The sequence below is a fragment of the Eubalaena glacialis genome, chromosome 9 (genome assembly GCF_028564815.1).
Source record: "Eubalaena glacialis isolate mEubGla1 chromosome 9, mEubGla1.1.hap2.+ XY, whole genome shotgun sequence".
Lineage (NCBI taxonomy): Eukaryota > Metazoa > Chordata > Mammalia > Artiodactyla > Balaenidae > Eubalaena > Eubalaena glacialis.
In genome coordinates this window covers 122,442,790-122,466,144 of record NC_083724.1, presented here as the reverse complement: position 1 = coordinate 122,466,144, position 23,355 = coordinate 122,442,790, and the positions used below count along the sequence as shown (strand labels likewise).

General features: G+C 47.4%; 1 protein-coding gene and 1 pseudogene across 2 annotated transcripts in view; one reads left to right on the top strand and one right to left on the bottom strand.

Annotated features, from left to right (window-relative positions):
• LOC133097577 (uncharacterized) overlaps positions 1-13,206 on the bottom strand; it is a 59,226-nt gene extending 46,020 nt beyond the window's left edge. For both annotated transcript variants that reach the window (XM_061199504.1, XM_061199503.1), the window contains exons 1-3: positions 13,150-13,206; positions 11,936-12,084; positions 6,842-6,984 (exon numbers count right to left, since the gene is read on the bottom strand). In XM_061199504.1, the coding sequence (XP_061055487.1) occupies positions 6,842-6,984; positions 11,936-12,084; positions 13,150-13,200 (343 nt within the window). In that variant the 5' untranslated portion in view covers positions 13,201-13,206. The remainder of the gene's footprint in view (positions 1-6,841; positions 6,985-11,935; positions 12,085-13,149) is intronic.
• Positions 13,207-15,106: 1,900 nt separating this feature from the next.
• Positions 15,107-16,891, top strand: LOC133097575 (bcl-2-like protein 13; annotated as a pseudogene).
• Positions 16,892-23,355: the final 6,464 nt, after the last annotated feature.

Sequence of the window (23,355 nt, the reverse complement as noted above, 5' to 3'; positions counted from 1 at the left end):
AAGCCTCCAGGGTTTACTAAGCAGAGCGGAGAGCCGCCTCTCTTTCTTTACTGGTGATGGGCTTTACCACGTATTATGCTTCTAGGACCACCGTGGGGGAACAAAACATCACCAAAACGGCTATTTCTATCTTTGTTCTTAGTTGAGAAAATGCATTTTATAATGTGCAAGATTTGGTTGACTTTGCTAACCCAGCTGTGAAGTTTAAAATATGATCATTATATCATTTTTTATGTCGTAGCTCACATGTGGAAAGCAATTTTCCAGTTTTCAGTTCTGAAAAACAGTATATTTCATCTGTCATTTAGATACTCTGGTGTTTTTTCCCCCTTCTCTGTTCTTAAAGTCTGCTTTTTGAGACTGCTCCTGAATGGAGGTAATTCATGCTTATAAACACCATTTGAATCGTGAGCATCACAGATGTGAAGTCATGTCTTGGGGACCAGGTAATCACGCGTGTTCAGGTGAGCCCCTGACAGGGCGTGCAGGCTTCCTGCAGCAGCACTGCTCCCAAGGCTATTTGATTACACAGAGCTGCTCTATTTCTGGCCCATGATAACTGATCATGAAAATATCCAAATGTAAGATAACAGTTCGTAATGAAACGATTTAAATAGTAAAGTTTGAGTCTTTGGATCCTACCTGTGATGAGGTCTCTACCTCCTATTTTGTAGTAGTTCTTATAAGGAAACGTCTTGTTTTTAAAGTGGATCCAGAACATGGGTATATCCTGTTCAAAATACAGATGATCTTATACCTGGACAAAACTATAATTTGAAAAGATACATGCACCCCAGTGTTCATAGCAGCACTATTTACAATAGCCAAGACTTGGAAACAACCTAAATGCCCATCAACAGATGAATGGATAAAGATGTGGTACATATATACAATGGAATATTAGTCAGCCATAAAAAAGAATGAAATATTGTCATTTGCAGCAACATGGATGGACCTAGAGATTATCCTACTAAGTGAAGTAAGCCAGACAGAGAAAGATGAATACCATATGCTATCACGTATAGTGTGGAATCTAAAATATGACACAAATGAACTTACTTACAAAACAGAAATGGACTCACAGACACAGAGAACAGACTTGTGGTTGCCAAGGAGGGGGAAGGGAAGGAGAAGGAAGGAATGGGTATTTGGGGTTAGTAGATGCAAACCATTATATACAGGATGGATAAACAACAAGGTCCTGCTGCAGAGCACGGGAGACTATATTCAATATCCTGGGATAAACCATAATAGAAAAGAATATAAAAAGAGAATGTATCTATGTGTATAACTGAGTCACTTTGCTGTACAGCAGAAATTAGCACAACACTGTAAATCAACTATACTTCAATAAAAAAATAAAATAAAATACAGATGCCCTATTTGTAAGCCATTTTCTTGTTCTGACGTTGAAAGGCACTTGCAAAAGTTACAATCTTCTTATCTTTTACAGTCAGTGAAAGGGGTTTTCAATTAGTTAATAAAACATTCTGGTTAATATTTACTCCATGCTTTAAGTGTGGTTTAATATTTTTAACGAACAATCACTGATCGTTCCATAGTCTATACTCTGTTGAAGGAACACTTATTTCTGTTTTCTGTTCCCTTCGACGTGGAGGAAGATCCACTCAGTATAGAACTGGCTTCTCCCCAGCCTCTCAATCACTCTCCCCGGGAGAGAAGGATTTAATCTGTTTAGTGCGCTTAGGCAGAGACGCTGGGCACCTGTAACCCCTCCCTCCACTTGCCTGCTTCGGGGACAGAGCTGCCCCCAAGCCAACGTTCCCCTCAGCTCCTCCACGCCGTCAGGACAAGCCTCGGGTGCAGGGCCGTCTGATTCCTTCTAGGGTTTGGTCCTAGGACGTCCATTTGCTGCAGATGTAATCTGTCCACCAGCCGAGGCTTGATCAGTAAGACATGGGAGATTGTGTCTCACTGACTCTTCTGTCTTGTTTCCCAATTGGATCAGGACTCATTGTGGAGGGGAGTCCCGAGCATCTCTGCGCCAGTGGCCCGAGCCTCATGACATGAGCCAGGGCAAGCCACCACGTGGGGTGTGGTGTCTGGCGTGGCAGTGCCATCATTGCTGGGGATTCTGTGCTAAGTGCAGATGCTCCCTGTGGGGAGCCGGGCAGCTGTGGGCAGCTCTGTCCACAGGCAGGGAGCTGCTTCTAAACTGCGATCCTGTTTCTCTAGAGGCAGAGGTGGGTCCCCAGGGCTGAAGCTGAGGTGTGGGCCTTCAGCAAATCCGAGGGGTCTCAGAGGGCAGAGCAAGGAGGGTGCAGTGTTTATGCTAAGCGGGCAAGGCTGAGGCCGGCATTGATTTCAGGGAGGGGTCCTCCCCTATGGCCTTTAGCGATTAGGGAGCAAACAATATTTGCCTTTTGAAAACAGATGCACCTGGATTTTGCAGGGGCTCAAGAGCACTGGTGAGATCCCACCTGTACCCACGTGCCAGGCAAGGTAGGCAGCGTGGGGCGGTTGCCTCAGTGTCTATTCTGTCCTTGGGTTGTTCTGGCTGCCTTCATAGCCCAGGGCGGGTAAGGCCCATCCTGAACTCGTGTGGCTTGTCCATAGCCAGAGGAGCCCAACACCAAGGGCATATACTGTTCGATTCTGCTCATCTGATGCTCCAGAACCAGGCATAACTAATTTATGATGATAGATATCAGAATATTTGGTCTCTTTAGGGGGTCACCGACTGAATCAGAGCTCAGAGGGGCCTCTGGGTGCTGGAAAGTTTGACACCTTCATCTCGGTATTGGTTACTCAGCCATATACATGATAAAAATTCACTGATGTGCCTACTTAAAAGCTGTGCACTTTATTATATTTCTATTTTAAAAGAAAGCATCTATCTGAACATGGATCACACAGAGGACTTAACAGTGCAAACAACTTAGCTGCACGTTCCTTGCATCTGCCCCGTCGGTCCCTTAATTCTCACAGGCTACACAGCCTGTTGTGGGAAAGATCCTGTCAGATCTATAACGCCTTACTGTTTCCAAGTTTACTTTTATTTAAAAAAATTTTTTTTAATTTTTAATGATTTTGTAAAATTGAAGTGTAGTTAATTTACAATGCTGTGTTAGTTTCAGGTGTATAGCAAAGTGAATATACTTATATATATACACATATATCTGTATATATGTATTCTTTTTCAGATTCAATTATAGGTTATTACAGGATATTGAATATAGTTCCCTGTGCTATACAGTAGGTCCTTGTTGTTTATCTATTTTATGTATTGTAGTCTGTGTATGTTAATCCCAAACTCCTAATTTATCTCTTCACTGAGATTTTTTTTTAAATTTTTATTTTTTTTAACATCTTTATTGGATTATAATTGTTTTACAATGGTGTGTTAGTTTCTGCTTTATAACAAAGCGAATCAGCTATACATATACATATATCCCCATATCCCCTCCCTCTTGCGTCTCCCTCCCACCCTCCCTATCCCACCCCTCTAGGTGGGCACAAAGCACCGAGCTGATCTCCCTGTGCTATGCGGCTGCTTCCCACTAGCTATCTATTTTACATTTGATAGTGTATATATGTCAGTGCTACACTCTCACTTCATCCCAGCTTCCCCTTCCCCCTCCCTGTGTCCTCAAGTCCATTCTCTACGTCTCCGTCTTTATTCCTGTCCTGCCCCTAGGTTCTTCATGACCATTTTTTTTTTCAGATTCCATATATATATGTTAGCATACGGTATTTGTTGTTCTCTTTCTGATTTTCCTCACTCTGTATGACAGACTCTAAGTCCATCCACCTCACTACAAATAACTCAATTTCATTTCTTTTTATGCTGAGTAATATTCCATTCTATATATGTGCCACATCTTCTTTATCCATTCATCTGTCGATGGACACTTACGTTGCTTCCATCTCCTGGCTATTGTAAATAGAGCTGCAATGAACATTGTGGCACATGACTCTTTTTGAATTATGGTTTTCTCAGGGTATATGCCCAGTAGTGGGATTGCTGGGTCATATGGTAGTTCTATTTCAGTTTTTTAAGGAACCTCCATACTGTTCTCCATAGTGGCTGTATCAATTTACATTCCCACCAACAGTGCAAGAGGGTTCCCTTTTCTCCACACCCTCTCCAGCATTTATTGTTTGTAGATTCTTTGATGATGGCCATTCTGACCGGTGTGAGGTGATACCTCATTGTAGTTTTGATTTGCATTTCTCTAATGATTAGTGATGTTGAGCATCCTTTCATATGTTTGTTGACAACCTGTATAACTTCTTTGGAGAAATGTCTATTTAGGTCTTCTGCCCATTTTTGGATTGCGTTGTTTGTTTTTTTTGATATTGAGCTGCTTGAGCTGCTTGTAAATTTTGGAGATTAATCCTTTGTCAGTTGCTTCATTTGTAAATATTTTCTCCCATTCTGAGAGTTGTCTTTTCATCTTGTTTATGGTTTCCTTTGTTGTGCAAAAGATTTAAGTTTCATTAGGTCCCATCTGTTTATTTTTGTTTTTATTTCCATTTCTCTAGGAGGTGGGTCAAAAAGGACCTTGCTGTGATTTATGTCATATAGACTGTTCTGCCTATGTTTTCCTCTAAGAGTTTGATAGTGTCTGGCCTTACATTTAGGTCTTTAATCCATTTGGAGTTTATTTTTGTGTATGGTGTTAGGGAGTGTTCTAATTTCATTCTTTTACATGTAGCTGTCCAGTTTTCCCAGCACCACTTACTGAAGAGGCTGTCTTTTGAGATTACTTTTAAATTTCCATTTATTTATTTATATTTGATGCCTTCCTAGTGCCTCTTGGCTGCTCTGGAGACTCACCAGGTATAAGTGGTGGAAGTCAGAGGCTCGCGGGTGTGGGTGATGACCTGACGTGTTTCTCCGTGTCCACCACACCACCTGGTGAATCCAAGGCTAGTGCTCCAGGTGTCCCCTCCTCTGGCAGGATGGGTCCCAGCCTAGGTCTATTTCCTCACCAGATATAAAATATATGTGCTATATGTCAAATTCCTGCACATGTACAACAATCGTCTAAACCAGAGGTTGGCACACCTTTTCTATAGAGGACCAGAGAGTCAATTTTTTGTTTGTGGGCCATATGATCTCAACTGTGCGTGAAGGCAGACAGACAGATGAGATGGTAATCAGGCAATAGGAAGTGTGTGGATGAATGACCAACCAGAAATCAAGGTTTAGATTCTGGGCTTTTCCAAGATAGCTGTGTGACTCTGAGCCACTTACTTAACCTCTCTGGATGAGGCTTCATGTAGGACTCATTCCAAGGTATCTACATTTCAAGAGGACACCTAAAGAAGGCAATGTTATAACTCAATTTTCAGTGGAGCCAAACGGCACACCGATGAAGGAGTTCATAAGAGCATCTCAGATCAAGTCGTGTCAGTATCCTCACCTCGTTTATTATGATGTCCATGTGACCATAGCCACACCAAGTGATGTGAAGGGTTCTGTCAATCACATCCCAACTTTTGAAGCCAATAACAGGCTAGAGAGGGTTTTCAGGCCAAGGAGTAAGATTATTTCTTAATCTCATTTAAAATACTGTCCAGTCAAAGGATGTAAATATACATTTCCTTCCCCTCAGTGCTTCCAAGCTTTACTCAAGAATTAAATACTTGCACACGAAAATATGCTCAACATCGTTAGTCATCAGAGAAATGCAAATTAAAACCACAATGAGATCTCACCTCACACCTGTCAGAATGACTATTATCAAAAAGAACACAAGTAAGAAATGTTGGAGAGGGTGTGGAAAAAAGGGAACCCTCCTGCACTGTTGGTGGGAGTATACATTGGTGCAGCCACTGTGGAAAACAGTATGGAGTTTCCTCAAAAAACCAAAAATAGAACTACCATATGACCCAGCAATTCCATTCCTGGGTATATGTCTGAAAAAAACCAGAAACACTTATTCAAAAAGATACATGTACTCCAATGTTCATAGCAGCGTTATTTATAATTGCCAAGATATGAAAGCAAGCCAAGTGCCCATCAACAGACAAATGGATAAAGAAGATGTGCTGTATATATACAATGGAATATCACTCAGCCATAAAAAAGTGCAAAATTTTGCCATTTTCAACAACGTGAATGGACTTGGAGGGCATTATGCTAAGTGAAATAAGTCAGAGAAAGACAAATACTGTGTGATATCACTTATATGTGGAATCTAAAAAATACGACAAACTAGTCAATATAACAAAAAAGAAACAGACGCAGATATAGAAAACTAGTGATTACCAGTGGGGAGAGGGAAGGGGGGAGGGGCAAGCTGGTGGTAGAGGATTAAGAGGCACAAACTATTATGCATAAAATAAATAAGTTACGAGGATATATAGTACAGCCCAGGGACTATAGCCAATATTTTATAATAACTATAAATGGAGTATAATCTTTAAAAATTGTGAATCACTATATTGTACACCTGAAACTTATATAATATTGTACATCAACTATACTTCAATTAAAGAAATCCCCCCAAATAAAATTGAGAATTAGCAAACACTCATTTGTTCCATGTTTATATAAAGGAATGGGCAGGCAATTGTTAGAATCATGGCCTTACTGCCTTTAGATTTTACTAATTAAACCAGAATTCACAAAAAATGTCAGCCACATCATGCTGACCTCAGGGGCTGCATGGGAACAACCCACAGTAACTGCTCTGTTCTTGGGATGCCCCTTTCCTTTCAGAGTAGATGAAACGTAGCACAGGTACTCAGGGAAAAGGAAGGAGTAAATGGTGCTTCTGTTGTGTACGTTACCTATTCTTCCCCTGTGGCAACAAATACTTTAAGAGGAAATGACTACTACATCATCCTTCTATTTAAAAGAAATGCATACCGGTTTTTCTCAGTGCAGCGTGGCCAGGCTGGGCATCGCAGTGTCGCGAGGGTCTCCACAGGAGGTGGGATGTGGGGAGTTTAGCGGCAGGAAGGTGGTGACCGTCCACGTGGCTTTCTTCAAGCTTTCGCGTAGGGCCGGCCCTGCAGGACACACATGTTCCTTATTTGCAGATTCAAAGGGCATCTTGCTGGAAACAAATACCGCACCTTGTTCTCCTCCAAACTATTTACACATGAGGAGGGATCATGGTCCATTGGCCAGTCAGCTATCCTTCATTGCCTGGAGGCAGAGGCCGGTGCTCTGGGCTGGGAGCACGGTCCTTGCACAACCTGACCCTCCTCGACCTTTTTTTTTTTGAATTTTTGAATTTTATTTTATTTATTTTTTTATACAGCAGGTTCTCATTAGTTATCCATTTTATACATATTAGTGTGTACATGTCAATCCCAATCTCCCAATTCATCCCACCACCCTCCCCCTGCTTTCCCCCCTTGATGTCCATACGTTTGTTCTCTACATCTGTGTCTCTATTTCTGCCCTGCAAACTGGTTCATCTGTACCATTTTAAAACTTTTAAAACGTTCTTTTTCCCCACGTGCATCTTGACCTGCAGACGTTCCCAATGGACTCTTGCTCCACGCGCCAATGACGTCTAGTCTGAATGCCTTTGCACGGGTTCTGCCTTCTCCTTGGATACCCTTGCCCTGGTTCCCTCCTAAGTAAGCACCCTGTCTGCTCAGAGAGCACCGCCTTTGGGAAAGCTCTCTGACCAGAGACGGGCATTTTCTCCCCACTGCGTGAGGATGGCTGCCGAGGGGTAAATCCTCCTTGGGCATCAGGCTCCCACTAGACTTAGTGCCCCAACAAGGTCTGTCCTCTTTTTGTGCCTGGCAGAGTGGAGAATTTAATAAATGTGTGCTGGAAAGAACGAATGACCATTTTATACAGGAGAAGACAGTTTAGATTTCTACAGGATAGTTTAGATGTATACAAGAGAAGATAGTTCAGATTTCTAACATTCTGCTTTCATCACATTAATATTACAAATAGGAGTTTATTTTATTCATGGTTTTTAGTTTCTTTTAAAATTTTATTTTTATTGAGGTATAATTGCCATATAACATTATATTAGTTTCAGGTGTACGACACAGTGATTTGCTATTTGCATATATGGCAAAATGGTCACCACAATAAGTTATCATCCATCAGCATGCATAAAGTTTTTTTTCTTGTGATGAGAACTTTTACAGTCTACTCTCTCAGCAACTCTCAAATATGCAACACAGTATTATTAACTATAGTCACATGCTGTACATCCCAGGACTTAGTTACTGTATAACTGCAAGTGTGTCCCTTTTGACCCCCTTCACCCATTTCTGCACTGCCCATGCCCCTCCCAACCTCTGGCAACCACCGATCTGTTCTCTGTACGAACAGGAGTCGTTAGAGGTCAGAGCCTGAGTCTCACTCTTCTTTGCCTTTCTGTGCTCACATAGCGCATGGTGGCGACACTTAACACATATTTGGTGGTTGAAGGGAGGGGCGAGTGGTCGAGTGGGTGATGTGGTGAAACCCCCACTCATCCCCTCACACCACAAAGGAAACAGAGGAAGCTGTGGGCACCTCAGGCCCACAGATGCAGGTCTGATGAGGTGACAGAACGGGTAGAGCCATCGCTGCAGAGCTGGCCTGGGTGAGCAGAATAAACATGGCTTCGTGAAGCCCTTAGGACGTACGGTCATTTATTTAACAAATATCTATAGGACCACAATTCCTAATCTGAAACTCGTGAGGCCAGATATGTTTCAGAATTCAGATTTCTTTCAGAGTTTAGGACAGTAATATACCATATAGCATGTAAAATGGGGTCTAGGGCAACACTGTGGAATAAAGCACCTTAATGTTTCTCCAGAAAAGCGTATTTACATTTACACCATTTGTGGGATAAACTAAAATAGGCTCATGCAACTCAGGTCAGGTTTTGACTTTGAAAGCATTCAGGTCAGGTCAGGCTTTGCTGCCAACTGTGTTAGCAAACACTTCCTGTTTTCAGAGCTGTTTGGGTTTTCGAATTGTGGCTGAGGGATCGCAGAACTATATCCATGTTCCTCCGAAAGAAACTTTCTCCAGAAGAAGAAATTTAGAGAAGAAGTCAACAAACATACACTCTATCAGTGATTCCCAATGTGGTTTTACCGAACAAAAGTCATCTCAAAGGATCTTATTAAAATTGGAAGAAAAAATGAATTTAAATGTACTTTTTATTAAAAGATAAACCTTGACATCGCATGTATTAGTCTTAACCAATGGCAAAGTAGATCTGATAAGCAGGATAGAGGGTTTCTAAACCCAAAACAGCTGTTCCTTGCAATCTTCACTGTGGGGAAAGTTGGGGAAGGGGTCGGGGGAGCAGTGAAGGAACAAGAGGCAGCAGCTGAAATTAGAGGCCGCTCTGCCCCAGGGCCTGGTGATCAAATTTGTACTGTACCTGCAAGGGCTCCAGAATCGTCACTTTCTCCTGTTATTTAATGCCGGACATTCCTTTATCTGTGCAGGACGCATTTCTTCACAGCCCTCCTGCCCCCCGCTCCAAAACAAAAGTGGACACAAGGAGCTCTGCCCCGTGTGAAGGTGCAGAACCAAATCCCCTCCACTGCGTTTCAGGCTCATTGCCTGTCCAGATGGCATCTGCAGTTTTACCACGAGGTGAAACCCTCTTTAAAAGCTGTTCAGAAAAATACATAATATTCCCTCGGTCGTTCTGGTTCCTGAATGTCTTTAAACTGCTCACCTCCATCCCCAACTCCCCTGGCTTTTGCGGGGAAATTGAGATTCTTCACACCTTACCAAGGCGACCTGCTAGAGGTTCACAGAGAGGAGAAGCCTGGAACCCGTGCAGACGGGTGCGCTCACCAGGACTGGGCGTGTGCCACCCTCTCACTGGAGCCCAGTGCTTGTGTCCCCACCCTCCCCGGCCGGGGGCCCCCTGCCTGCTCACTCCCTCACTCCGAGGAGCCAGCCTCAGGCCCCTTCTGCTTTAGTCTCTGCTTTGATCACTACGGACTCACTAACAAAGAGACCTTCAGGTTTGGCCTGGAGAAAATCTGGCATCTTCCACGGAGACAGCATTTTCGTCCTTGTACCACCTGCATACAGTCGTCAGCCTCTCTTCCGAGCTTCCTCGCAGGACCAGGCATGGCTGGTCCCCTTGCTTCTGTTCCTGTGGGGTCACGCTCATTGCTTATGTGCCAGTGGGGTTACCTGGCCCAAGGCGAGAGAAGGACCCTCCCCTGCTCTCTCTTAGAAGGGGCAACAGGGAAGAGGGATCTGCCAGCTGTGTCTAAACACTCAGATAAGGATGCTCAGCACACAGCCCCGCCCCTGAGCCTTCTACCTGCCCTGCCTTTACAACAGTGGGAATGAGGCTCGTTTTAGGAAAAAAGAAATGGCCATCTGGGTTCACAGTGCTGGGGCAGAGGGCAGAGGGTGGGCACAGAAAGGGAAACTTTACGACTGAAGCATGATCTCCAATGAAAGGATGAAGAACTTCGCCCTCGCACAGAGGGACGTCAGAGTCAGGCAGGTGGGAGAAGGGCTTGCACGGGGCTGGATGATGCGGACGGAACTGAAGACGCTCATCTGCGTGAGGCTGGCCCCCAGGAGCCTGCATCTCTGGTCCCGGCAGAGGTCAGCTGTGGAAGCAAGCTCAGGCTCTAACCCTTTCCCAGATGGTGTCAGCAGGTATTAAATCCGGACACCATGACTCTCAGGCCTCTTGGCAGCAGAGACATTGGAAAATGGCCATTTGGGAGAAACGGGAGACGGTCACTGATGGAGCCAGTGCTCAGCTGAGCACCTTGCAGGATTCCTCACAACTCCCATCTCTGAGACGAATGCCCCCCGACGCCAGGGCCACCGAGGCCTGGAGGCTCAGTGCTTGTCCAAGGCTGCAGAGCTGCTAGGAGGTGGCGGCTCAGCCCTGCCACAGTGGTGGTGGTGCAGGGGGTTCTGGACCAGGCTTCCCCCCACTCGTGCACGAGCTGAAGGGGACAGGAGGGGGCCGCCGGGAGCACAGTCTGAGTGCCCTTAGCCTGTGCCCACGACGGTCTGATAATAAAATTATGTAGATCAGTGATGATTGAAACTTAAGACCCCCCTGCAGAGTGGGTGGAGATGCACAGGCAACGCAGACCCCTTCCTTGAGGTTTTGTCCATCACCGCCGGCTGAGCCACCTGTTTTCCAGAAAAGAAACCACAGCTGGGGCTGCGGTGGAGCCTGGAGCTGCTTGTGAACGCTCGTGAACTCTGACCTCGTTTTCCTTTGACTTCTTAAGTCTGAGAGCGTAAACAGCTGGACGAGAGGAACCGGGGTCCACAGGGAGGACACAGAGCAGGGGCGGAGGAGGGGAGCGGAGGTGAGAGCAGAGGTCTCCAGCGGGGCGGTCTGCGGCTCCCACCCTCCTGTGATGCAGACGATCACGCTTCTTCCATTTTGTGCAAAATGCCGTAACACTGGAGTTTCAACAGCCTCTTTCAGATAAGACTGCTGCCCCAAAGCCCTTTAGGAATGGAAATTCTGGGGAAACTGAGGACCAACAGAAACTCAGGAGAGCTGGTTCTATCAAGGCAGCTGGCTGACCTGAGCTGGGGACCCTTCTGCGGCCGGAGGGTGGGAGATGGCTCTGCTCTGGGCGAGGGAAGTGATGGAAACTCTCTGGGAAGGAAATCAAGTTACTGGCCTGATTCTGCTAAAGACAAGAAAACCCATTCCTTGGTTTTCGTTCTCTCCAAGTTATATACATTTCACAAACGCGGTCTATTCACTTGTTTCTCATACAATTTTCATAATTTGAGACTGAACTTCTCTTTTGAAGGATTAAGGGGTAGCTGATAGGCACTCACCCGGGTCACACGTCCTGTGCAAAGTCAGCCTCGCCCTGTGACAGACGGCAAAGCAGGAGGTGAAGGTGCACGAGCTTTGGCATCAACAGCCTTGGGCTTGAATCTGGGCTCTTCTCCTGTGTCTGCCATCACTTTCCAAAGCTCTCAGGGGCTCACTGTCCTAATTTCTTGAATGGACATAAAACCTACCTTGCAGATTGTGATGAAGCTGAAACAAGGTGGATAGAAGTGCCAGGGTGTTCAGTAAGCAGGAAGCACTGTTGCCGGGGAGCAGGTCTCTGCCAGAAGCAATGTTCACAGATGGGACGCTGACTGGAAGTTGACTGGGCGCTGTCAGCCTGGAGCCGGAGAAAGGAAACAGGGCACGGCTATTCCAAAAATCATTTACATTTGATGCATCTTCCCTCAGGCCGATTTACCTTGCTCATTACCTCCACCCCGGCTAATATGGGGATTAGTCTGTCTTTCTCAGCCATTGCTGGTGGCTTGTCTGAAAGGGACTGTGGCCCAGAGCATTCTGAGTGGTCTGGGACTGAGTGTGTCCAGGGAATTCAGCTACAGCGACAGGTATCCCCCGCTCCCCCAACTTGACTATCTCTAAGGAAGGATCCTTTGGACGCTTTCCCCCTACCTGTTCATTGCTTACTTTTAGTCTTTCTCTCCATCTGTACTCTGTAAGCTTAGCAGGATCAAATGAAGTTTCTCCCCTGACATCTCAAGACTGCAGTGAGATTGTGTCTCTGATGCTACAGAGCACATTGCAGCCCCCATGGGCACCAGGACATTCCATTTTCTCAGACCCAACTTTCTCGCCTCTGTAACACCTGGGAGAAAAATAAAGCCATGCAGGGTGTTCTCACCGATCCTTTCAATGCCTTCCTTTCAACGTTTCCTTCTTGGCAGTGTGACCTCTGCTCTCGGCTCCGGGAGCCTCAGGGTTTGATGACCATTGTTCCAACCAAACTGACACCCTTCCAGTGCTTCAGGTATTGAAAGGCACCCGGCTTGTGTTCATTTCAGTTGGAAGAAATACTAGCTACATCATGCCCTTTAATCTCAATGGTCAGTAAGCAAACAAATAAAGCCTGGAATGCTGCCTTCATCACTGTTTGCTTGCTTCCTACCATCAAATGCTGGGGCTGTAACCTCTGTTCCATACACTTGACACACCCTGAGAATTGCAGTCATGCCCATGGAACAAGCCTCCCCCATCACTGGATTGCTAAGCAGGTACAGCCCAAATAAACTGGTTTTAAGTTTGTATCAGCCCTTCAAGCCCATGTTCCATAGGTAATTTACACAAAAAAATGACAGGCAGTACCTGCTACATCATCTTCAAAAGCGCGCAAATTCCTCGTGTGGATGGGAGTAGATATGAGTTACCACCACGTGTGGCAACTTACCTTAAGCTGAAGGGAGCCAGGGGACCTGGTCCTGTGACCGGATGCTGGCATCCTTTCTTGAGCATCGTCCTTGGAAGAGCCTTGTGGAGAAAAACGGTTGAGTCACTTGTTTAGAGAGCTTTAATATTTTGAAATTTCATGAAACTCTTTAGATTATATTACATAAGTATTTATGTTACGTTAAACATTGACTTATTTGAAATATTATTTAAAATAAAATACTACAGAATCAATATTATTTAAACATATATTAAAAATATATATTAACATAAATATTATATGTACCTATATTTCCTGCAAAACTTAAAATTCTTTTTCTGTTGGGAAAGTCCTTTTTGAAAATGAGCAGAAGCAGGTACCAACAAATTAAAAATATTATTTAAAATAAACAAATGATTTAAATGGTGCATGTTGGAGTGTGAGGGAGCCTGAAAAAATGCACCCTACTTTCTCAGACCAAGTTCTGAAACGACAGAGAAATATGAGGAAGAGTAAGGCAAGCGGGAGTTCCAAACATCAGCTGGTCTGTGAAGAGTGGGCTTCGGAACCCCGAACCCACACGGACAGACCAGCCACGCAGCCTGACCTGCCTCCGAACCTTCCTGCAGGGGGCGCCGCTGAGCCCGAGCTCTCTGGAAGTGGGTGGGCGCTGGAGGTCCAGGGCCCGGGAAGTGCCTGGGCTCCACCACGGACCAGGGGTCCCCTCTGTTCTCCACTTAGGAGGAAGCTTCAGAACTGGGGAAGAAGCCACGCCAGCCCGCAGTGATTAACTCCTGAACTTAAGATTTCCATTTATGACGGTTCATTTATTTATTCCTTCATTATTTATCTGTTCCCTTTAATCCTCTGATTCCTTTACGAGATGAAATAGCATGTGAAGTTCATCAGATTCTATTTTCAGACTGCCTGGGTTTAAATCCTGGCTCCACTGCTTACTAGCCATGACGTGGGGCAAGTAACGTCTCTAAGCCTCAGTTTTCTGTCAAGTGTTTACCTGCGTTATGCTTTTGTTATGATAATAGATGAAAAGCATCGGTTCAGTTCGTGGTGCACAGTGAGTGCTCAGTAAGCGTCCCTGACGTTGCTGCTCAAGTGGTCTGTTCTTAGTCTTCCTGGGACCCTCATGAACACACGGACCAGTGCTTCTCAAACGTCAAAGCTCAGACAGCTCACCTGCGAACTCCTTAAAATGCAGATTCTCGTTAGTCTACCTGCAGTGGGGCTAGAGCATCTGTGTGTCTACCACTCCCTAGGTGATGCTGACCTGCTGGTTTAGGCACCGCACTTGGAGGTGTGGGACCTGCATGCCTTACACCAGGTGCTGGATAAGGTAGACCCTTCTTAGTTTTCTCTTCTTCAGCTAAAACAAAATTCTTTAACAGAATCAGCTGTCTCTGTCTAATGCTGCTGTCCTGAAAATTTTAAAGGGTCAATCCATACCTAACTAGGTGGTAAAAGGCTTTGGGATGGGTTGGACTCAGGTCTGCCCCTAACGTTTGCAGGGTTCAAGGCAAGATTTCAGTTGGAGGCCCATGTGCTGTATGTCCAAATAGTTAAAAGTTATAATCAAACGAGGTTAAATAAAATCTGTGCTACTCCCAACAAGCACATGGAAAGATGCTCAACATCACTATTCATTAGGTAAATGCAAATCAAAACCACAGTGGGATACCACCTCATACCCACTAGGAAGGTGCTATCAAAAAACAAAAACAAAACACCCCAGCAAATAGCAAGTGCTGGTGAGGACGTGGAGACACAGGCACCACTGCACACTGTTGGTAGGAATATGAAGCGGTACAGCTGCTGTGGAAAACAGTAGGGTGGCGCCGTAAAAAAAAATTAAAAACAGAGTTATCTGCCGCTGCTGCGTCTCTCACCTCTTCAGGGGCAGGGGCCTGGGCCAGATTTCACACATCTGCAAGCAGACCTTTCCAGAGCTCTGCCAGCCGACCCCATGACGTCCTCTACCACTGGGCCTCTAGGGTCGCACTAGAGGTGTGTCGTCCTCAGCTACTTGGGAGTCCTCTCTCAGGAGAAGCCACAGGAGCAGCATCTTTCCTCACCCCAAGGGGTTCGACAAGATATGGCTTCACAACCTCTGGATCAAGAAATTTTATTAAAAGTTAAAACTGGGCTTCCCTGGTGGCGCAGTGGTTGAGAATCTGCCTGCTAATGCATGGGACACGGGTTCGAGCCCTGGTCTGGGAAGATCCCACATGTCGCAGCGCAGCTAGGCCCGTGAGCCACAATTACTGAGCCTGCGCGTCTGGAACCTGTGCTCCGCAACAAGAGAGGCCGCAACTAGAGAAAGCCCTCGCACAGAAACGAAGACCCAACACAGCCATAAATAAATTAATAATAAAAAAACAACCATCATCATCATTATTAAAAAAAAAAAAAGTTAAAACTGAAATTGAAGAAGAGCTAAAATCCCTGGACGAAGAAATTTCTGAAGCCTTCGCCAGCACAGGCTTCACCCGGCACTCTGCCCGTGTTCAGCCCCACAAACCCCGACAGCTCCGCAGAGGACCAATTGGCCCGCCTGGGGGAGAAGGCGTCGCAGGAGCTGAGGGCGCCTCTGCTCGGGGTCTTGCAGACGCCCCTCAGCCGGATGCTAAAGCACTTCGGCCTGGTAGACAGACCCCCGTGGGGACTCCGTGGCGCACAGCAGCAGCAGACAGTTCAGGAAAGGAAGTGAAGGGACCGATGCACGCAAGCCGAGCTGCAGGGAGCACCCAGGCCAGGGACGTACCAGGCACGTCGGGAATGTACACTGGAGACCACAACTCACGCCAGCGGCCGGAATAAGACGTTGGTGCCTTTGATTTTGCTACGACCAGTGCTCTTGGGGTTGACAAGGCGAGCTCAGGAACCTTGGAGCGCATCGCTGCAGTTTGGTGCGACTCTCCCGGAGGACCACGCCGCCGAGCGCATCATGCAGCAGGGTGGCTAGGGCACTGCCTTTAACCTGCAGTCCGCGGAGGAGGACGAGGAGCGCCCCGCGGGCGCCGCGGAGGTCGGCAACGACACCGACATCCCGCCCGGAGGCGGCGCCCCGCTCGCCAGCCCCACCGAGGCTCCGACGCCCGCGACAGCGTGCTGGCGGGCCGAGGGCTTCCCCGTGTCGCTGTCCAGCAGCCAGAGCTGGCGCACCGAGAGCCCACCGGAGTCCCGGGTCCCGAGTCCTGGCAGCAGGTCGCAGTGGACCCCGAAGAAGTCGAGAGCTTGGACAGCAACGGGGCCGGAGAGAAGAGCGAGAGCAACTCCTCCAACTCGGACCTCGCGCATGTGGAGAAGGAGGAGGTGCCCGAGGGCGCGGAGGCGGCGGCCGCGGCGGCCCCTGCCCTGATGGCGGCCGGGGAGCCTGGCCCCGAGGGGTCGGCCGGCCAGACAGCCCGTCCCACGACATCCCTGTCCGAGGAACTTGCTGAAGAAGAGGCGGGAGCGGCCGTGTCCGAAGCTGTTGAACTGGAGCAGGAGGGGGTCCCGCCGCTAGAGCCCCCGGGGAAGCCCCCAGCAGCCCCGCCGGGCGGAGAGCAGGCGGCCCGCGGGCCGGAGACGGGCGGGGGGGGGGGGTTGGGGGGGGGGGTTGGGGGCTGGGGGCGGGGCCCTGTCCGGTGGCCACGACAAAGCTGGCCCGCCGCCCGAGGGCAAGTGCCTCCCGCTCGGTGGAGGGGCAGCCGCCGTTGCCATCCTGGCGGTGACAGTTGCGGTGGCAGTGGCTCTGAGAAGGAAATAGATTTTTCGGAGAAAGAAGACAAAAAGGTGTAAGGTTTTTTTTTTTTTTAACCCCTTTATTGGAGTATAATTGCTTTACAATGGTGTGTTAGTTTCTGCTTTATAACGAAGTGAATCACTTATACATATACATATGTTGTGTCGACCGGATTGGAGCTGCCAGGAGCTGGCTGGACATCCCTTGGACACTCCGGGGTCAGGAGGACTTGGGTCCGCAGGGCAGGGGGCCGACCCATGTGTTAGGGCTTGAGCTGGAGGGGGCGCACGGTGGTCTGATCGGAGGTCCCGGGCCTGGGCGCCTGCCAGGTTCAGGGTCTTGTGTGTAAAGTACCCCCCCTGGCGTCCACGGCCCCTGCGTAGCTCCCGGGCCTGGGCACCTGCCAGGTTCAGGGTCTTGTGTGTAAAGTGCCCCCCCCCCCTCCCGTGGCATCCACGGCCCCTGGGTAGCTCCCGGGCCTGGGCACCTGTGCGCTGTAGGGTGTGCAGCCTCTGCCCACCAGCCCCATTGCGCCTTCCGCAGTGGTGACAGCCCCACCCCACGTGTCTCCCCGTGTTGTCAAACGTCCCCGGGGGATAACGTCGTCCCGTGACAGCCACAGTCTCAGAGCGAGAGGGTCCCCGTGGGGCGACCTGGCGGGGGAGACCCCAGGCAGGAGGGCTTGGCTGTGGGCCCCTCGGCTGCCGGCGCGCTGCTGCCTGGAGTCTCTCGGCGCCTCTGGTCTTCCCGCCCTCAGTCCCGCAGCCCAGGTGCTCTGCCGGGTCTCAGCCGCCTCTCAGGTACTGCACTGCCCGCCTCGCCCCAGGGTGCCCCGAGGCCCCATGGAGAGGGCTCGCCCGATGCTTCCCGCAGTTCCCCTTGTAAAGATGCTGCCTTTAGTCTTTAAACGCACAAGGCGGAAGAGACCCAGGGCCCCAGCCCATGACCGCGGGGCAAGTTTGTCTCCTCGTTTGGAAGCTGGAGGGTGGCTTAGCTGGCCTATCGAGGTTGCTTCCAGCCCTTCTGTCTGTGGGCAGCCTTGAGCCGACGGGGCCTCGCCGGCCGGCAGCGTCCCTCTTGCTGGGCATCGCTGTCCGTGACCTGGACTAGCGTGAATCCCAGGTTCTGGCCTCAGCCTCCTTCCCAGTCAGGCCGCTCCTCGGCGGTCTCTTGCCGGGTGATAAGGGTTTCCACACGTGGGCTTACAGGCCGGTGAATCATAACTCTCATTCAGTACACAAAGTCTCCTAAATATCACTGAAGTAAAAAGCAGGAAAGAGAGGCTGCCCTTGGGCTTCTAGCCTGGCTCTCAGAGTTCCATAACGGAAGCTTACACTCAGCTCGCCAAGGCCAGAGTGACAAACCGTAATGATCACGGTCAGCACGTGCCCGTGGAGACTCAGCATAGCCTCATCCGCTGACCGCATCCCTCACGGGGGGACCGCGTCTCTTCATGCCTGAGGTCAGTGCCACTGACGGGACACACGTGCTTGAGACAGGTCATCTCAGATTATCCTAGTAAATGTAACAGATTACTTTTTAAATCCTGAAATTTGTAATAACATTACCTATCCCGATCACCAAAAAACAACAACAACAACAACAAAAAACAGAATGATCATATAAGTCAGCAGTTCTGCTTCTGAGTATATACCCAAAAGAACTGAAAGCATAGTCTTCAAGAGATATTTGTACACCCGTGTTTACAGCAGCATCATATACAATAGCCAAAAGGTGAAAGCAACCTAAGTGTCCATGGATGGATGAATGGGATAGAAGAATGGATAAACAAAATGTGGTCTCTACATACAAAGGAATATTATTTGGCCTTAAAAAAGAAAGAAACCTTGTCACATGCTGCAAAAAGGATGATCCTTGAGGACACTATGCAAAGTGAAATAAGCCAGTCACAATAAAACAAATACTGTATGAGTCCACTTACCTAAATAAGTCAAATTCATAAGGACAGGAAGAATGGTGGTGGAAGAGGGTAAGGGGGTATTGTTTAATGGTGGCAGGGTTTTAGTCTTGCCAGATGAAAACATTCTAAAGATCTGTTGTATTCAATACAACAATGTGAATGTAAATCAACATAAATGTCCATCGACAGAGGAATGGATAAAGAAGATGTGGTACATATATACAATGGAATATTGCTCAGCCATAAAAAGACTGAAATAATGCCATTTGCAGCAACATGGATGGACCTAGAGATGATCATACTGAGTGAACTGAGTCAGACAGAGAAAGCAAACATCATATGTTATCACTTATCCGTGGAATGTAAAAAAAATGATACAAGTGAACTTACTTATGAAACAGAAACATACTCACAGACATAGAAAACAAACTTATGGTTACCAAAGGGGTGGGAGTGGGGGAAGGGATAAAGTCAAACCTATGCTCTTTTCTCCGGGACATGTTGCCTGGTGTGAAGTTCAGGAGAGTATCTGATCATGAAGTACTGTCCCGTCATCCAACAGGCTTATCCTCTCCTTGGTGAGACAGGCATCCAAGTATGTTAGGTTATGAAGAGCACAGATGAAGCATGTTTAGTTGCACCAAGTATAGGCTGGACACTTCGCCCGCAAACTCTGCTGGCCACACAGCACGGTTTTCGCTGCCCAGCACGGACCTGGCACCTGCAGCCTGGGGCCAAGTCCAGCTGTGCTCCCTTGCTTACCTCCCTCCCAGGGCTGCCCTCTTGTTATAGAGGCAGAGGTGAGTCATCGCACAGGGAGAGCCCGGCTCATAAAGCTGAAACTATGTTCTATCTGGCCCTTGACAGAGAAAGTTTACCAATCCCTACTGTAGAGCATAAAAAAAATGAACCAACACCACAAAAGAACACATGACGAATGAGTATATGGCAGAACAAGCCATTTGCTGTAATGAATGTTTCTAGCTTAGCTATTTACAAGAAGAATAAAATGCTTTAGTTCTTAGAAAGCACCTTATTTCCACTGCATGTTGTTGAAATTATAAATAAATACATATTTTATGACTTGGGCAAAAACATATAGGTTCTGGATTGGTTGACTGATGGATTGATTTATTTCTTGCTATTTTAAGTGGTGAGTTTTGTTGAAAAGTTAACACCAAAAAACAAAGAGAGCTTTAGCATCCCTCACTCCAAACAGGTCTAGCTGTGATCAAACTGTCAGCCAAACTCAAGACGAAGTAGGATATTCACCCCATAGCTGTAGTTCGCATCTCTTTTACATGCAGGGGATGGATGTTTCACGGATAGACCGCGTTCTCCTGGCTCTTTGTAAATAACGCCCTTCACCACCTGAATCCTTTGCATTCTTCAGCCTGGTAACTGGTTTTCAAATATTTCATGTCATGATTAGCTTGAGTGGAAAAACAGGAAGTAAGGCAGCAGCGTGACACAGCGGCAGTGGCTTGGGGAGCCTGGAGTTCTCATCTCGGCTGTGCAGTTCCCTGGCCAAACCAGACGTTTAATCTCTCTGCCCTCATTTCCTGCAACCCGACTTTGGAGACACACAGTGCGTGTGCGGAGGGGGAGGGCCTCCAAACCGCAGTCCTCCCTACCTTCCCTCTGAAATCCTGCGGCATGTACCTCCCTGCAGCCTGGGGATGCTTAACTGCAGAGTGAACCCAGTTGAGTTAATTATTTCAGCATCTCTTTAGAGACTGTTCTACAGCCTATCAGCCTCTTCCTGGCTATAAAGGGAGGCATTCGAGGGGTTTGGCCGGGGGTGAACCAGGAAAGAGGGAGGCCAGTGTGTGTTGAGAACTCAAATCTCCACCTGGTGGAAGTCTCTCGTTCCCAGGAAGAACCTTCAGTCCGATCTGCAAAGGTTGCTCTGCCCAGATGACCAAGCAGAGCCTGGCCCGACCGTCCGGATCACCCAGTATAGCCTTTCTAATCAAACTCATAGCAGACATGACCGGACAACTGGAGGCCCAGTGCCTTCCCCCGAGCTGTCTGCTCCACTGAGGGTCTGGAGACTTCGTTCCCTGAAGCCTGGGCCACCCGCTCGATACCCCCCTCCGGAAGTGCTGTGGTCGTTGTTCTTCACAGCATCAGTCTGGGCTCTGGGCTTTCCCTCCACCGTTGTTTCTTAAGCCCTTAGGTTGTTTCTAGTCCTGCCTTTTTCTCAGGCACAAGGGAAACTGGCCTCATTTGGCTGGTGCCTGTGGAATCCCATGGTTTTTTAGTTGTCTCCCAGGAAACCTCTTCGTAAGGCAGAATGTAGTCTGCTCTCCACAGGGGATTATTTGGGAGTTGTTAGCGGAATGTTTTGCGATTCTTATCTATCAGATACTTTATTGATTGCTTATGTTATCTGTTGCTGAGAGGGGTGTATAAAATTTCTGTGAGACTATGGATTTGTCAGTTTCTCTTTGTAAACCTGTCAGTCTTTGCTTTGAAAAATTTGAACCTACGTCTTAGAGGTACACAGGTCCAGGATTCCATCTTCTTGGTGAAATTTTCCTTTTTAATCTTTATGTTATTAATCTTTTCTTTTCTAATTTTTTTTTTTTTGGTCTAAAAGTCTATGTTGTTTAACATTTGCCTGGCATAGCTAGTTTTTTCTCCTTAGGTTTAATTCACTTTTTTTTTTGCTGGTATGAAACCACTGTGGTGGCCACAGCAGAGTCCTGAGTGCTCTGCAGTGAGACCAGGTGTGGATCTTGAAGGATCAGGAGATTCCCGATGGGGACACTGAGTCACAGTGAGAGAGCCGTGCTTTGGAGATGGCATCAGGCAGCTTCAGCCGAGTCTCCCAGGGTGGCAGCATATCACTGAACAGCTGGGCAGAGGGGCAGGGACACTGCACTCGGGGGGAGGGGTGCGAGGCACAGGCACAGAGGCGCAGCGCCCAACCCCCTTGCCAGGAGGGAGAGGGCTGCTTCCCCAGCAGTCTTGCCTCCAAGAGGTCAGGGATGCCTTGCCCAGGTGATGACACAGGAATGGCAGTTGCCACTTCCTATGAGTGTTCAAATCTTGACCAACGTGACATGTGGTTCCCAACAGCCCAGGGTAACTCGGAGGTGGTTTCTGGTCACCTCTTTCATTTCTCTGGAAGAGTGCGACCCTTAGTGCCTCATCCTCAAGAAATGGGCCCAGAAGAAGTCAAGGAAAGAAACGAGGGGGATCTCCTCCGGGAACTTGATCATCACGTCCTTGATCAGATGACCCAGCCTGGTGTCCAAGACAGTCCCTGCCCCTGTCCTTGTTCTCCGTCTGTCCTGAGCACCAGCGGCACCTGCAGCCTTTAGCTTGGCTGATTTCATGGAGAAGCCTAGTGTACCTTTCTCCATCAGTTTGTCCTTGACCTTTCTGGGTTCATATGTTTCTAATTTCTGTCTTCTAGCATATAGCTGATTTTAAAAAAACAACATAAAAAGTTCTGACTTCGAACTGCTTCATTTATCCATCATATCCATATATGACACTGATGCATCTGCTTTTATTTGTACTACCTACTGTGTGTTTTCATTTTGCCACTCCTTTTTTTTTTTGGCTGCTTTTTACTGCTTCTTTCCTGACTTCTCTTTATTCTTTCTTTTCCCTATTAAGTTTTTTTTTTTTTTTTTTAATTTTTATTTATTTATTTATGGCTGCATTGGGTCTTCGTTTCTGTGCAAGGGCTCTCTCTAGTTGTGGCAAGCGGGGGCCACTCTTCATCGCGGTGCGCGGGCCTCTCACTATCGTGGCCTCTCCTGTTGCGGAGCACAGGCTCCAGATGCGCAGGCTCAGTAGTTGTGGCTCACGGGCCCAGCTGCTCCGTGGCATGTGGGATCTTCCCAGACCAGGGCTCGAACCCGTGTCCCCTGCATTGGCAGGCAGATTCTCAACCACTGCGCCACCAGGGAAGCCCCCCTATTAAGTTTTGATTTTGTACATTCTATTTCTATTTTTTCTGGTACCCTTTAAATTTTTAACATGCATAATTGACATATCAAAGTCCAAAGTGATGTCTCTACCATTCTTGAAAACTTATGATGTTTTAATTCTACTTTCCCTGTCCTGTTTTTCATATTTTTGGTGCCCAGCATTTTAGGTGCACCTCCTTTTCACTGTCCTTTCCATTTTTTTTAAAAGAAAATCCTTACCCTCATTTACTTTACGTTCGCCACCTTCCTTACTCACTTCCCTTCCCCTCATTCCTTCCTTCTTGGTTCAGTTTTCTTTGTCTTTCAATTCTTTCTGTAAGGATCTGTTGTTCTTCAATTTTGTTCCTCTGAAAATGTTTATTATGCACTCTGACTCTTGAATGATGGCTTACCTGGGTCCAGAACTTTAGGACTTTGGAGATATCATGAATGTTGCTGATGGGAACTGTCATACCTTTGCAGGCGATCTGTTTTTTTGCTCTTTGTTTGGTTACTTTTAAGGTTTTCTCTTGATCCATGATGTGCTGTAGTTTCACTTCCATTTGTCTTTTATTTATTGATACTGTACTTAGAGAGCCCTTTAAATCTGAGGACTTATGTCTTTCCTCAATTTGGAGTCC